Consider the following 17,102-nt stretch of genomic DNA (forward strand, 5'->3'; position numbering starts at 1 on the left):
TGTTCTTTGTTTAATCTTCTTGGTTCCAGATATTAACACATCTAAGATATATTAGTATGTCAATATCTGGATGAGATGTAATGAATTAAAGTTACGGATGTCTTTTTTGTTATGTGTTTAGACGGAGTTTTGGCTTTACCTCACCAAGCTGCTGGCTGGCACACCACTGCCATTACAGTGGAGAAAACAGTGAGTTACTCATGTATCAAATTACTTCTCCAGCATAAGGGCTGTATTTTCCTCAGGCCAGCAAAAAGGAGTGCAAACTGTGAGCTGGGAAATGGTGACATCCAGTGCTCAGATATTACATAAGGAGTTCTCATCTTCACCATGCTCATTTGTGCTTGTTCCAATGCATAGACACTTACAGCATCCCATGTCACAGCGAAGTGGAGTGCAGGAGTCTACAGACAGAATAAGATCAAACCCCTCTACTGAACAAACCAACTTATCCCAAAAGCAAGATTGTGCACAGAGATAATTTTATAATCAGTATGTTAATAAACCCCAACAAGAACTAGCTCCCTATTTACTCATTCACAGGAAGTAGATGTAGTAGCAAAACTCCATTTTGGAATTGCTAAGAACATAATTTAAAGACTGCCAGAAATCACTTAAAAACACAGGGAAGAAGTCCACTGGAGTTGGCATATGGGCCATGTTCCATCCTCCCCAAGGCAGATTACAAAGAGCTCCTCAAAGCTGAGGTAACATTTCAGATACGCTGGGATCTTTTCTACTTTTCCCTAAATTCATTTACCATTCCAGTCAGGAAGAACTGAGAGTACAGTAGTTATTTGCAATAGTAGAGGACAAAAATTCCCAAGTGGTAAGATACTACAAATAACACTGAAACAATTTTTAAATCAAGCCAATTCAATGCAAGGAGAAAAGAAACAGCTGTATTTGGAAAGATAACCCAGGCAGTGAGAATTACATTTCTCTAGGGATTCTAAGAGGAGCTTTTTGTTCAGACATCACTATCCCCAAATCCCTAAGTCTTTTTGGAGACCAGGATTAAATTATGGGCCAACCAAAGTGCCTGACACCTGCCAAACTAGCTACATTTTCATGTCTGAAGGCTGACTAGCACCTGAGCTTAGGAACTGTCAGCTTAGACAGCAGCTGCCAATCAGATCTGTAATACTTCAGTCCAAACCCTGTTTTCCCCCAGTATTTATCCAGAGGCAAGAGCAACTCCAAAAGAGGAGCTCTGTTGCAGCTTAGTGCCATGGCACTCCGGATCACACAAGTGTTCAGAAATCCTTCCCAGCACACAGCTTGTTTCACACAAGCTGGACAAGCATTCAGAGATGCACTTTTACAGCCCCACTCCCACCAGTGTTTGAAAAATACAGCATTGCTGGAACCAGAACAGACCCTTGCTTAATTATAACATATAATAACTTGTTTGCAAGAGACGTTGTTCCTTCCTTTCCCCAGCACATACAAAGGAGGCTCAGATGTGCTCAATATGTGCATAAATACATTCCTTTCAATACAACAATTGTAGTAAGCTGAAATATTATTTCATATTCTTGTAAAAGTTAAGTCACCTTATTCCTTATAATTTCTGTGAGTCCCAGTCACATTTAAAGTCAGGTACTGCCTGAAAAAGCTGCCTGGAGAGGCTGCTGGAATACACTGCCTCATGGTCAGCAGTTACTCAAGGATGGCAAGAATCCCAATTAGCAGAGGCTGCAGCTGCTCAGCCTCAGTGCTCTATGGCACCAAGGAGGAATAAAATGGGAATTTGGAACATAAACTGATGTACAATCATCCCCGCCCATGGAAGCACTGCAGCAGTGGCAGAGACAGCACTGTTCCAAAGATAACTCAGCTGTGCTTGCACCACCCTGGGCTGGCTCCTGCGGAGTGCCATCATATTCCCTTCGATGGACACAAAGAATCTCTAGCCAGAATGGCTCTAAGCTAAAGTTAAAATGTAGTTAATTGTTTTTTAATGCATCTCTTGCCCTAATGAATTCCTTAAAACCAATAGCATTACATTAACGTGAAAAAAGAGATAGTCTGATGTGGCCTGCTGTAGTTACCATCTTCATTTTCAGGGATTTCCAACAGAAATCTGTATTTGGGCATGGCAGTGGAATTTGTGTCATCATGACCAAGCGGCTGCTGGCAGCAAGATGCTCCTGTGGCTCTGCGGTCCTGGTCCCCATGGAAACCAGACTCAGATATTGTCCTCCAGTCGCTGGAGCACCAAGTCGGGAGCCTTTTGTGCCTGATGAGATTTCTTCCACAACCTTCCAGCAACAGACCCTACAGCTTCCTCCTGACTCTTTCCTAATTGAGATGCAAATTAATCTCTGTGGCTGATTACACTTCCCTTACAGCCCTGACAAGTGCAGCTGTAGCTGGAGTTTACAGACTTTCCAACAAGTGACTTCAGCTGTCACTGCTGGCAAGATGCTGCCCCGGCTCCCCAGCACCACGCAGGGCAGAACAGGGATGAGTCCCTGCAGGTACTTCACACCCTTCCACTGCTCCAGCACGAGCATCACGGACACAGCACCTTATCCTCACTGAACCACTGACAGCAGACAAAGTGTTTGATCCGTCCGTACCCACGCTGGAGTCCAAACGTCTCCAGCTACTGACCCTTAGCAACGATGTTGCCTTTTAAGATGACCCATGCACCAAAGAGAAGCTGCAGATCCTCCTCAGCTCTGCCTCGTTCTGGCCTGCAGCCCTCATCTCAACTACAGTTATGACTGGTGTGTGCCAAACATCATCCCTCACTTTGCCAGCAACATTGCTTTCTACTTCTCCCTCCTACTGACATTTTTGGACTTATCTCCGGTCTGATAAAGGTACTTTCATTTACTGTTTGCACTGCTGGGTGTGCTTGCCTGCTGTCCTGCTCGTGGCAGCTGACACAGCAAACACCCAACCTGAATCACTCACCCATTTGCATTGGGAACTGCATTGGATAGGCCCAAAATCACCTTCACACATCTACACACTCACATTCCAACTGCTAGCTTTAGTGTACCTCAGAGTATGCACTACCTACAGAATGGATTAGGGATAGCTTTCTCTCCTGCTGCAGTATCACCCCAAAGGGATCTGGTCACCACATGCCCTTTGTCTCATTTCAGGAGTTTCTCAATCCACTTTCATTTATCAGCAGCTGATTCACTACAGACAGCACTGGTGCAAAAGTAGATGCAAAAAAAGACAGAAAAGAATGTGGGGACAGATGCTGCCTCAGAGCTGTGCAGAGCAACCTGTGCTGTGGTGTCTGTGCAGGTCTGTCACTCCAGGGATGCACAGGGATGCTCAGGGAGACCTTGCTGGACAGCAGGAGCACGGACAACTGATAAGAGCTGCTTATGCACAAAATGCTCAACACTAAAACACAGGAGGACTCCGGTTGGGAGTGAAGGGCTGGGACAGCTTCTGTTCTTACAACTACTGCTACGTATGTCCTTTTTACTACACTGTTACTTCAGTATCAAACACTGAGAAACAGACAGATTAAGCTAAATTCTGCACAGTTTCAGGAATTTGTTAGATTTCCCTCAAGAAAGAGAAGAAAACGCAATGAGCCTTGACTCACTTGTCAGGCATTGCCACAGTTTGCACAACCACAACCATCTGCTTTACAGTGAACAAACAATTAGTTATTAATACAAATCTATTTAATGGCAATGCTACTTTTAATTTCTAATGACTTTTTCATACTGGATAAAATTTAGCCTTTAAAAAACCCTAATGAGTAATTTCAGGGTATTACATGTTTTAAAAATGTGCATATCAAACTAATTCCTCAATGTTCTTTCAAAGAGCAAAACATTTCACGAACTCTTTCTCAAGGTCATGTGATTAGAAAAATACCAAACTCAAATCAAATGCTCCCCAGAGAAAGCAAGTGCAGTAAATGTTTGTCCTGAGGTAAGTGATGTGATTAGCAAAACAAGCCATGAAATGCATGACACCATTATGAGAAGACCCCAGCATGGGTGCAAAACAGTGCTAACACTCTGAGTCTGCATAGCACCCAAGAACCACAGTCTGTGTCATGACTCCTGTCACAGAGAAGCACATCCTCCAGCTACTTTCCAGCCCCTGGTGGAAAACAGGTTCTAAAAATGCCCAAATACGGGCGTGGCTGGAATGCAACTGGAATTTGGGGCCTGAAACATCTGTACCTGAGGAAAAAACCCATCTGTCTTATTAATGTAATGAGTCCAGGTAAAGTTAATTGGATGGGATAAGAGCATGGCTGAGCTCTGGCTACCAGCCTGACAGACACAGTCCACAACTTCTATCAGTGTGAAAGAAAACTGGGAGTTACCATTTCTCACAGATCAAAGCACCAGTGCTAAGCCCAAGCCCATCAGCAGCATGACGGAAGCTGCTCGTGAGAGACTCATCATGGAGTGATGTTACCACTCCATTTTGGAAACACCGCATGGCAGCTAGCTGTGAACCACTGAGAACATCAAGCTGGATGATAGTCAGAAAGCTCTGACCTTTGCCAATGAAATCAAACAGGAAGGATTTTCATCTCAGCCTACCTCTTGGCAGGACGATGCTCCAAGTGAGAACCCTACCCAGGGGAGCCTTGCCCCATGGAGAAAGGATACAAGCTCTGGTAGAGTGGGATGAGGGACTTGACGGCTCTGCTGGCGTTGATGCAAGTGGCACAGACCAGGCTCGGCAGCAGCTTTGCAGTCACAATGGCGCCGTCGAAGAGGGGACCGAAAAACGGCACCTAGACACCCCAAAATAGAAAAGCAGGCTTCAGAACCATGGCAGGAGACTGGTACAGCATTTTGCCATGAAATAATGTGACCACATTGTTTCCCACACTAAGACTTGCACTGTGACATTCATCTCCCAAGCTGGTGAGTATTTAAATCACCCATAACTGCCCTCAGCACACTACACAGACACACGTCTCAGAACATTCTGATAGCTAAGCACAAGCTTGGTACACATAGAAACTGAGGCCATCTATGAATTTGCAATCAATATGCCTTTGGCAGTGGATATTAAGAGCTGTTTTCCATCTGGGATCCCAACAGGAAACCCTGATTCACTGGCTGACCCAACACTGGCAGGAGGTTTTGCAAAGATATATTTACTTCAGATAATCCTCTATAAACTCCTTCCATGGACTTCATAGCAGGAAAAAAAAAAAAAAAACAACACCCTTGACCTGGTCCAAGATAAGGAAGTGTGTGGAAGGCAGAGGAGATGGCAGAGCAGGGGCTCTCTTAGGAGCAGAACACAGGGTCGGGACAGGCACAAACAGGCCCAGACCAGCAGGTCAAGGTACCCAAATGCTTCTTCAGGGTCCACTTCCACAGGAAACCCCTGTGTGACGTCTTCTGCTGACCTAAGGCTCTGCAGATAAAGACCACACTACACATAAGAGATGCTTGCTAAAAGTAAACCGTGTCCAGAATTGCAGACACAAAATGAACCTGAGCCTGCCAAACACAGAAAATGTTGATGTTTAAATACATAACTTTCAGCGCTTACAAGTACTCAAACTTATTTTCCTCTCACAGACTAAAAATGAAAAAAACAACTGAAGCCCTAGACAGAAGCCAGCAGCAATTATCAATATTTAAGCTATGGATTTTTTCCATCTGTGCAAAGGCTCATCACATAAATAAATACCCTCTATTATTCTTCCCCAACTGCTTGTGGGCGACTGTGACAGTCATTCAATAAATGGACAAAAGGAATAATATAAATCCCCTGCATCTAGGGAATTCCTCTAATTAGAAGTGGCAATGAATTACAGAAGAAATTTAGGTTTAATGTAACATCTGCAAATGACAGCTGTCTCTGCACACACTTATTCTTGTCATTCCTTTACTTAAAATAATTACCCCCCCCCCAAAAAAAACCAGAAAAGTATAAAATGTTTCCAAAGTGGTTTTGCCTTCTTTTCAAAATTTTTATTTACTGCTGGCATTACTATCCAGGCAGTTGGCAGGGATGGGGACAGAGGAAAATCTATGCCACCAAAATGATAATATTATGGAGCATCAAATTTTGCCTCTTTAGGCAGTAACATTTTGAAGTGAATTTTTTATCCCATGCACTGTCTAGAAGCATTGACAGCAAGAGAAAAGAATGTAAAAATACAGAAAAGGAGGTTAATACATACTAGTATTAAAGTGGTACCACCACACAAATCCAGATATGTAAAGTCAGATCAGCAGATGCTATGGGGCAGGGAAATTCCCTGCCAGGCTTTTTGGATAAGTAGGTTTTGCTTACAGCATTCATGGTTTCACACCCACCAAGAGCTGGGGGGCAGGGCAGACTTTCGCATCACTGCACTACAGAATTTACAGATGTAACGCATGGACAGGGCACACGTATCCTACCCAGGGAGAGCAGCAGCGGAGCTGAGGGCTCCAGAGCCTGCCGCAATCCAAGCGCTGCACAGTCAGACCGCACACACACAGAGCCCGGGATCATTCATTCCCGAGCACATCCAGCGGCCTTGCCGAGAGCCATTAAAGTCAACGGAGCTGCCTCTCGTCTGCGCGGGGGCTCTGCCCCGAGGTTCGGGCGGAGGCCAGCTGAACACGCAGGGCACGCTCCCCGCTTGGCTCCACTCCGTAACTGGCACCCAACACTCAGGCCGGGAAAACAGGGCTTCGGTGGCCACCACAAACAAACAGCCTGCTTTGACAGGAATCAATTAAAAAAAAGTAGAGGGTAAGATCCCCTTCTGTGATTACTCCAAATGTCACTGCAAGTTATCTGTGAAGCAAAAATTAATATTCAGCCCTTTGTAAACACCTGCTTTGTTCCAATTTCCAACAGCAAAATCATTATTTCTGTTGCCCGCAGTAAAAGTAGGCATGGTTAAATAAGCCTTCCAAGCACAAAGATCTCCTCTCTACAGTGAGCAGCACTAGTTAAAAGAGTGGGGAATGGGTAAATTATTGTACCAAATGGCTGAGAATTAATCTCTGATGACGAGCCGCAATCTAACGAGGCATCTGTGTCCCAGGGAACCCGCAGCATGTCCCTGGCGGTATGTGCAGTGCACAGCCTGCCTGGCACGCTTTGTCCCCTCTCGAAGGCAGCTTTTCCTCTCATTGTTCCCAATATCGTCGTGCATCTGTGACGCGTGGAATGCATTCACACTAACAGACTTACTATTGTCTTCCCTCCCAAGCTTTGTCAGGCAAAGACTGCAGCGTGGTTCCTGATAATTACATTGCTTAATTAATCAAGACAAAAAAATTTGCAAATCATTGCCCGGTTGCCAAGCAGGGAGATCAAAAATGAAAACAATACAAGCTGAAGCAACATAAAAGTAACAGCTATCTGATCAGAAATTCTTCTATAATGAAGCTATTAATGCTAAAGCGGTTAATGTTAACATTGCTCCAGGTGTCTGTACTTGGCTGCAAACAAAAAGGCTAACATTATGGATATAAAAGGCCAAATGTTGCCATGGATTCTGTAACCTGATAGAGAGGACAGCCTTTTCATTCGATTAGGGAATGCAATTTAAATGCCAGGGACTGAAGCAAAACAACAGACATTTCTCTCTGCAAGGCCCGTTCATTCACCCTGGGGTCAGTAGCTGGTGAACAAAAGGTCAGCTACACTTGCCCTGGAAATGTCTGGATTAATTTTATTACGTTGTAATGGTTTGTACTTTAAATGTAGGGAAAACACTGAATTTCCAGTTAGCTCTTAGTCTGGCTGCCCATCGGGTGGTTCTGACTAATATGCAAGATGACACAGCTTTTCTCCATTGCTTCAGAGAAGTCTCAAGCGTGTTCCTAACACTAAATTCTCATTTCCCTGATGGAACATTAAAAGCTAAAATGCTCAAAAACTAAATTGCACAGCACATTATCACCATCAAGCATAAAAAAAACCCCCAACAATACACTATTAGAAAATTTTCAAGTTTGAAATGTCTACTCATAAAGCACTGCTTGTCAATATCCAATAGCTCCATCATTCACAACTCAAAAAACATGTCTACAGCTGGTCAGTATGGGATATGATGGAGGTATTTACCAAGCTGGCTACTCCTTCAGACAAATACTGTCCCTCATATAAGGCAAAAGGTATTTATCACTGATTACTTTCACAAAGTATATTTTATGCATATTTTTGCATCCATAATGTACCAGACGAGCATTTACTGAAACGGCTTTTTCACACATATACACAGATGTATATACACACACCTCTGACATTTTGCAAAAAAATGTGCTTTTTTTCAAAAGAACGTCTCAAGTGTGAACCTCCCATACCATACTTTGTTTGATGACAGGATGTCCAATCCCACCCAGTCAGGTGATGACAGTCCCACAAGATGTGTGAGGTTCTGCTTGGTTCCATATATACAGCAGTGACCAAACACCACACAAGGAACTCAGATCACAAGTGGCTTGCTTTCACTGCCTTCGAGGAAATTCACAATGGTTTAAATACTGTTCTTCACCCAGTAACTTCTATGGGTTGAGAATTCTGAAGTGCTTCACTCAACACTAAGTGTGGCTATAAAATGAATGAGCAGTCACTCTGATCACCATGAGTAACTCCTGTTTTAAAGTTAGCTCATTGCTCAGCTTACCTTCCGCGTGAGATGAACAGACTGATTTCATAATCACTGGGGAAAAAAACAACCCCCAAACTCTAAACCACTGAGCCTTGCCTAAAGTAACAGAACTGCTGCTCACTTGCACAGCACAACAGAGCCAGTGAAGCAACCAGAACGTACCTCGGGTTTCTTCATGATCTCGATGAAGAACATGTGGTTCTTCATGGGGTAGATGACAATGAGGACATCCCCGAAGTCGGTGGGGATGATGCCCCTGCGATAGTTGCGGGTGTGCTCAGACCACACGATGTGAACCTCGTCATTTCCCAAGTGACGGAGCTGCAACAGCAAATTGGCTCTTTATTAATCCGAGTGATAACCATGCTGCACGAGGGGTCATGGCTCACAAATTGAATTACAATGCTGGATAGCAGGAATATTTCATTACAGAAAAGTTAAAATATTGTTTTTCTCCAGTTGCTCATGAAAGCATCAGCTCAATAATTTGCTTCATTTAGAATTCATTGTTGTCTGATAGCTTAATTAAGTAATTATCAAACTAGCCATTAGCATGATATGTAAATGTACATTACCTACAGTGATTTAAGATGGAAATCTGAATTACTAGAACAAAGCATTAACAAACAGAGCATTGTATTCCAGCTAAAATAAGGCAGCTGTCACAGAAATATGAAATGCCTTGACTCAGAAAGTCAAGAAACTGCCTGTCATGAACCACTATAACTGAATTTATTATCCACAAACATCTCCTCACTGACTATGTCTGGAGGGGGCTCCTGCCTGAAACATCAGCAAAATATCTGGGCAGTGTGAAGTACAGAAGAATTGGAAATACTGTGAGGGTTACACCTTTTCATTTGGAGCAGAGTTGCATGAAATATGGATAAAATTTAAACATGCCATATACAGAATGCATCCAAGAGCCTCTGTGTCTGTGTGTTTGCTCTGCTGCTGGAGGAGCTGGAGGTGATGTAACAGATGGCAAAAACTATTTGGCAATCACATACAAGCCCTGCACAATGGTTTCAACTGTAAGCTTTAAAGCTAAAATGTAATCCACACACAGAGTGCCAGCTCCAAGCATAAAGAGAATTTAAGTCCCACTTAAAGCTTAAAAGACACCCCCCACCCTCCAATTTGGTGCTACCCCTGGAACAATGCACACAATAGACTGAACAAAGAAGCCAAAATGAAGCTCTGCTAGTTCACTCTGTGTGGGGGAAGAGAAAAAAGAGAAAAGAAGGTGGTGATTTTCACTGGTAAATAACAACTAACCCTAACACACTTTGGATCAGCCCACACTGTGCTAATGAAACTTCCCTATTCAGAACCAGGCAGTGCCTTCAGAAGGAAAAACTTTCACTCCAACGTACTGGTGGCAAACTGGACCCCTAAGTCATGAGAGACGCGTGGCAAAACCAACACATTGTGAAAATCAAAAAAATTACAACTGTGAACCTGCCTTACGGTTCACAGAATGAAGTAAAGTTCAGCTCTCAGAAGGACTGAGATTCTCGGGTTATTTTAAATTAGCAGAAGATAACAATTGTGTTTTATTTACACCCATGAATAAAAGGTAATTTTAGCTCTGTTTGAAGAAAACACAAACCATTCTTGTCTTGCAAAAACATGTGAACGTTAACAATACTATTACTAGAGCTTCTTATATGTACAAAGCAAGTAGAAATTGCTGTGGCCACCTTGATATCTGTGCAGAAACTCAGTAAAAACAAAGCAAAACACAAGAAAACAATTATGTTGGTAATGCCACGAACTGATACGTAGCAAAGGCAGCAGGAATTTACACACAAGTCAAAACCCTGACGTCACTCTCCATGACCAGGTGCAGTCAGGTCACCTCCAAAGTGATTAGAAGCAAGATGTCAAGTTTAGTCTTACATACCCCTAAAATCCATCTGGTGAGCAGACTTTATCCACAGCAGGTCCCAGATGCTGAGGGTGCCTGGCCAGGCTGTCCTGCTCCAGGACAGGCCCAGCTCAGTGCAGCTGAGCTCAGGGAAACCCTGCCAGGGATTTGGAAGTGCCCACATTTTCCAGGCTGAGCCTAAGCTCTAACACTGGTTTCCCAGCACAGACAGCCCACAACGGTGGCACACAGCAACCTCTGCTGCAAAAAGCCCAACAAATAAATGTAGACATGGAATTCCATAAGGCAGTGCCATTGCCCAGTTGCAGATCTCAGCTATTCTGAAGAAAAGGCTCTGTACTGCCGTGTCTCCTATGGCTTCTGGGGTGACAAATAGCACATACTGCTCTAAAAGCAGTCATCGAAGTATGTCCAAATACTGCTTGAGGGACCCTTTTTAAAATTCCAAGGAACTGTTCTGATAATAATCAAATACTTTGTACTGATACTGCACCCCTCAGAAGAAAATTCAGTGAAGAAGGGAACTTAGTTGAACCAACACTTGCTGTGCTCATGAGTCTGCCACAATCCCCAGTGTGTGCCAGCAACTTGTTTAAGATACTTGAGATACTGCCCCTGTTTTGAAGCCACACATCCTTAAGCACCACAGTTACAAGGTATAATGTTACAACGAAAAAAAATTGCATTGATCAAAAATATTTGTTATTGAGAGATAACTCCATTGATAAAAAGCTGTTACAATAATCTCATCGGTCACAATAAGCCAGCTGCTATTTTCCTGTGTTGTTTATTCAGAACAGCAGCTGTGGGGCTGACTCAGTGCCCTGAAGGACTTCAGCAAGTTGTGCTGAAATGTCCAAAGCCCCACGGCCGACGCGTGCGGAGCCAGAGCTCCAGGCTGTGCTCTCCACCTAGTTTAGGGGTGGGGGGAATAAAGAAAAAAGCTACGTTAAAAAATCCCAAAGCAGCCATGAAATCAGATTAGTTTTAAAACCAAACCCCAACATTGGTCTGGAGTGATGGCTCTGCTGATGCTCGGACATTGCCGAGGGAAGGCAGCTCTGGCAATGGCAGTGTGTCCTCCCTGGCATGCAGGAATTTTTGCTGGGCACAGGAATTAGCCCCGGTTGGGCTAATGGGGATGCTGGGACACAGCTCGAGCCCCACGCCTGGGTCAGCCCTGCTGTCCCCCCAGGACCGCGCTCTGCAGCCCCCGGTGGACAGTTCCAGCTCCGAGTGGACAGCTCTGGTCCCGAGCTCTGTGGGTGCCCAGGCCGGCAGGCAGCGCTGACACTGGTCATGGTGCACACCTCCGGCATGACCTCCTTTCTCTGCTAATTGCATTACACAGCCAGCTGGCTCCAGAGAGGAGTCGTCTGTTTGACTGAAGAATTCCTGCTTTTGGGGAGGCATGGCTGCTACTTTTCCTAGTAACAGTGGGGCTTGACATCCCCATTGTCTGGCTGACTGTGTACCCATCCTAAAAATCTAAGTTTTATTTGTAAATTAACCAAGAAACTTCCTGCCAGAGCAGGGCTGCCTGGAGACTGATAATGTGTGCCTTTCATTCCCTTTCACTCTCACTGTATCACTGCCAATTTGTTTTTCTGCTGCTCGCCAGCCCGAGGCCATAAAAGCCTTGTAAGACATAAGTGCAATTATAGTCCTGGAGTCAAATGAATTGGACAAATCCAATAGCACAGCTCTGTCCCCACTCTGCAAACCCCTACAGCAGTCAGATTAGCTGCTAAAAATCTAATCTAGCCCCAGCTAACAAATTTCTGCAGCAAAGAAGCAAGAGTTCAGTATGGGGTTGCAACCAGATTTATGAATTGAAAAAGTTCTGCTCTGTCAATGGAGAAGATGGAATAAATCACTGAGAAATTTGGCAGCACATCTTTAAACCATTAAGTACAATTTCAGCAGAAAAAGAGAGGGATGGTAGGATGCCATTCCTGGGATTGATTTTCACTCTTGCCACAAGACAGGCAGATAAAGTTTGGAACCAATGGTGCTGAACCTTACAGCAGCAAAAGAGATCAGTTGAATTTTGTTTACTCCACTGGAAAAAGATTTGTCATAGCCAAGACTTATTTGGAGAGGAGTTTTTCTCTCTTTTTTTCTTTTCTTTTTCTTTCTTTCCTCCTGAATTAGCAATATAATGTCAGCATATACCTCAAATTAAAAAATGCAGACCACAAATGACAGCTCTACTGCACAAAAACAAGAGGCCAAGTTAATCCCCAGTGGAAATGCACTTATTCTGGAGAATTCATAACAGAATTTAATTTACCCTTGTGTTCAGTAAAAATAAAGAACCACCACAACATATTTAAGTAAAATTACTGCATCTGCTGAATTCCCCAGCCCCACAATTTATGGCCTTACTGCAGCTCCCCAGGCTAGCAGGTGGTCAGTCCTTCTGTTCAGCTGGGAGCATGCTGACACACATGAAGCTTCTCTTCATCGGAGGAAAAATAAGCAGAGAAGAAACCCCAGCAATCACAAAGACTTCAGAGATTAGGGGGAACCTTAGATCCCAGAGGGAGGGGCAAGAAAAAAGAAGCTGTGGCCCCCCATTGCATCCCGATGAAGTTTTCTCCTCCTAGCACTACTGTCATGTATCACCAGCTACAGTTCAGTTGCAGGAGCAGGAACTGAATGAATACCATGGGCTTCCATCTTTCTGTCCCACACTCCCATAAAACAAAAGCATTGATGGTAAGAATTAACAATCAGGAAATAATCTTTTTAACCTGGACATCCTGCCCCAACAATATGAGGTAAGAACCTAAGCCCAGAGAGTTGTCTACCTTCCAGAAAGCGCAGTGCTTCTGGAATACACCTTTTCTTCACTCACAGCTGCAGTTCTGTAAAATCTGTCAACAATCCATGCTGATCTGCACAGAATTCCATGCTTGCTCACAACAGAACTGTGACAAACTGAATGAAACTGTTGTGTGTGGAACGATAGACGAGTACATACTAAAAAGCCCTCTGGAAGTCACCTGGTCTGAGCCACTGCTTGCAGCTCCTCAGGTCCATGAGCTTGCTCAGAGATTTCTCCTTCACTGGAATTCCCAGTTTGATCCTTGCAGGGTTCCATTCCTATGCTGATCTCAGGTTTTTTGAAAAGGTCTCAGAGCAATTCCTTTGCAGTTATTTTCTGCAGACATCATGTGCTGGAGCTGGCCTGGTTTCCTGGCATTACAAAACTTGGAGACTGACAGCTACTAAATGCTTTTGGTTTCTGTTTCTCACAGAGAAGGAATTCTCTTAGAGCAAAATACAGGGAAGACAATTAGAATAACTAGACTCTCAGTATCTGTGATGACCCCTAACATGGATGAGAATTAGGAAAATAAGTGGACTGTTTGCAGCTAAACCCCATTTTTCCCCTTGTGGTAGCTCTGCCACACCGTGCTGTCCTCTCCCAGGTGATGAATTACTCAACAGCCAGACCATATCCCAGCATCTTTGCCAGGCTTCCACAAAAGCCAGGACCTACAAGGGAAGGTTAGACTAAATAAATAGCCACAGTTTGTGTAGGAAAAAATAAGTCTGGGAAAGACATGGCAGCAGTTCTCAGACACACATAAGTATGCTGCAAAATAATCTGCCCTTCATATCCATGTGAAATAGGATAAGAATCAGTGGGCTTAAATTGAAGCAAAGTAGACACTACCAGAGATTTTTTTTCATGGTACAAGAAGTGGAGCGTATGGATATGGAATATGATACCCAGGGAAACTAAATCATTCATCACTGGAATTCTGGTCTAGCAGCTGGACAAATGCTGGTCAGGAACAATAAAAATACAGACAGTCCTACCCTGGTATGGTCACAGAGACTCTAGAGACCTCTCCTACAGACCACTGCTCCATCCTGAAGCACACAGAGTACTTTTTTCTTTAGCCTTGTATCCGTGAAGGTAGCAAGTTAGACACAGAAAGAGAAACATGTCATTTTGCTGACTTTTCTTTTTTTTTTTTTTCAATGACAGCTATAACAATAAAACAGACAAGAGCTGACTTTAGTATGAAACACTGGGCAATTTTTCAGAACCAGTAATCAGAGATTCCACCTTTATATTTCAAAGAAAAGCACACGTCACTCTCAAACCAACTGGACACCAAACACAGTCACCCAGTGACGGAGTTACAGACAATGCTCAGAGCAGAGAAGTATCCCATGGTGCACAGGATGGCTGCTGCAGCACTACTGATGCATGCTAACAACCTCCGCAGAACAAGCTGCCAATCCTAATTAAAAAGGCAGAGATTTGGTATGCCCCAAAAATCTTCTTTGAGTGTAACCAGCAGCTGGCAAACAGCACGATCTGAAATCACTCCTTCTTAGGAAAATGATTAAATACCGATACCAACAGAATTCTGGGTTGGGTTCTGCTGTCAGAAGCAGAGGCTGCTTATCAGAGTTGTGCCTAATGGGTGACTGGCTTCAACCCTGAGCTGGCTGCTTGGATTCCTGAGCCTGTCAGCCCCTTTTTGCTTTGCTGTTCCACATGGGATGAGCTGTCTGGAAGGTTTTATGATGCTGCATTTGGTTGCTTTGTTCTACCAACCTACAGCAGTTTTGGCAGGCAGACAACGTACAAATGAAATCATTGCTAATATTATTACTCACAGTGGTATTTGAGGCTAGTATGGAAATGTTAATTGTGTTTCAGAACCCAGAATTTAGATGCCATTTAATTCAGCTAACCCAGCCTGCAGAGCACCACGTGGCACTGCAGGGACAGCTGCCAGGGACAGTCAGCAAATGCTGCTTTCAGTTCAGACTTTCATGGGAGTCCTCGGTGACTGCAGTGGCTTGAAACACACTGGAAAACCTTTACCTTTTTGGTCAGTGAGTCGTCCGAGTCAGAGGGCATCCTGGTGGACACATGGAAGATGATCTCCACGGTGGAGGTGGCGTAGTAGGGTGCAGTCTGCCCCGTGCTGCCATTGCGCTGCAGGCCACCCATAAACCCACCATGTGTGGACAGGTCAACCTGAGGGAGCCAAAGGCATAAACAGCAGCCATCTGAAAACACTGATGCATCATCAGGATTTGCCTCTGTATCAAGATTAATGAAATCACCATCCTAGGTTTCCATGTCTATCCCAGAGAAAAAGAAGTGTTCCCTTACAGCTCTGCAATCTTTCAGTTATGTTTGTCTTTCCTGTGTCTGTATTTGACACTTAGTAAAAGTAAATCTCTCAGAACTAGGTCCTGAGTCATTATCTATCCAGCTATTTTACCTTCCTCCAGCAAACAGCCACAAGGAGACAACAGCATTATGCCATACATTTTGCTGGCTAAGGGCTCTGTGGGGCTCATTGCTCCCACTGCCAGGAACATCACAAAAGGCAGCAAGAAAAAGAACCAGAAAAACTGCAGAAGAAACTGAAGATTTGTACACCAAGAAAAAAAACCTTAGAAGAAATCATTCCCGAAGTTTATTTAGAAAAAACACCTCTCTGAAGTCAAGTCTGAGTCCAAAGGCTTGTTTGTTTTCCCAACAGCACCAACCTGGGGATTCTTAGTCTCCCTGTGGCACTTGGATCCTTAAATATGACATGCAGCTACTCTGGATTTCCCAAACGCCAAAATGTTCATGGCATTTAGATTATGATACACCATGTTGACAAAGCAAATTAAACCCACACATGTCATAAAGAATGCCAGTGCTGAGTGTGTGCTCTGACTATGGCAAGAGCTAAAAGCAACAAAGTACTGGTGTGCAGCAATTTCTTTTTTTGTGTGAGTGAATTAAAAACTGCCCAGTGACACCAGCAACAAGGCAGTTTGTCTAAATTATGGCTATTACCTCCCAGCCCAGCCCAGCAACAAAATCTTCATAGGCCTGGCTTCCTCTAGCATTGGCCAGGATGGAACACTTGTCCTCCTGTCCCTTGGCGATGTAGAACACGGCGATTTTGTGAGTCTCACGACTGCCACAGGATGGAAAAAGAAATCAAGGTAAAATAAGCTTCAGCTCAAAATAATTTTTCTAAACCCCCCGCACTCCAAACATAAGAGCAGGTGCCCACATTTAGCTCCGTACATCCATTTCTTTTATGCACACAAATAAATCACTCACTTTCAGATTTCCCTCCATTTTTCTACCATCAAACCCTCACTGCAGAGACACCCCAGTCCCGAGAGCAGAGTCAAGCCTGGTCCTCCTGTGCATCAGCCGCAGAACTGGTGACCAAATTCTAATTACAGGGTTAACGACTCATATCTGTGCAGCATTGCACACACAGTGAGGTGGCACAGGTGTTAATGGGAGCATAATTTGACCTACAGAATTTTAATTACAGGATGATGACATACAAGGCAGAAGAAACATTATTGGCTTTCAGACCCTGGGCAGTTTTACAAGGCTGACAGGGACAGCTGGCTTCTCTGAAAACACATGAAGCATATTTGATGTAGATATTGTTGGGACAGAAGAAACTCACAACTCTGAAATGTTGCAGATGTTTTTCAAACCGCTCTATGTCAAGTAATGAAAAACAAAATGTAACATTCACATCTCCATTCTGCCACTTCCTGCCTAGGGAGCACTTCTGGGTAGATCAACCCTCAAAATACAGGTCCTGATACAGGAGCAGTACATTTCAC

At 43.9% G+C, this 17,102-nt stretch overlaps 1 protein-coding gene across 7 annotated transcripts in view; it reads right to left on the reverse strand.

Annotated features, from left to right (window-relative positions):
* RALGAPA2 (Ral GTPase activating protein catalytic subunit alpha 2) overlaps positions 1-17,102 on the reverse strand; it is a 96,721-nt gene that overhangs the window by 35,269 nt on the left and 44,350 nt on the right. For 4 of the 7 annotated variants that reach the window (XR_010079460.1, XM_063391270.1, XM_063391272.1 and 1 more), the window contains exons 34-37: positions 16,303-16,426; positions 15,328-15,483; positions 8,744-8,902; positions 4,611-4,738 (exon numbers count right to left, since the gene is read on the reverse strand). Coding sequence is in view for 4 of the 7 variants with exons in the window: in XM_063391270.1 (XP_063247340.1) it covers positions 4,611-4,738; positions 8,744-8,902; positions 15,328-15,483; positions 16,303-16,426 (567 nt within the window). In the remaining 3 variants the exon portion in view is untranslated. Of the gene's footprint in view, positions 1-4,541; positions 4,739-8,743; positions 8,903-15,327; positions 15,484-16,302; positions 16,427-17,102 lie in introns of all 7 variants that reach the window. The other 3 variants (XR_010079462.1, XR_010079461.1, XM_063391273.1) reach the window with 1 other exon arrangement.

The sequence above is a fragment of the Prinia subflava genome, chromosome 2, assembly GCF_021018805.1.
Source record: "Prinia subflava isolate CZ2003 ecotype Zambia chromosome 2, Cam_Psub_1.2, whole genome shotgun sequence".
Classification (NCBI taxonomy): domain Eukaryota; kingdom Metazoa; phylum Chordata; class Aves; order Passeriformes; family Cisticolidae; genus Prinia; species Prinia subflava.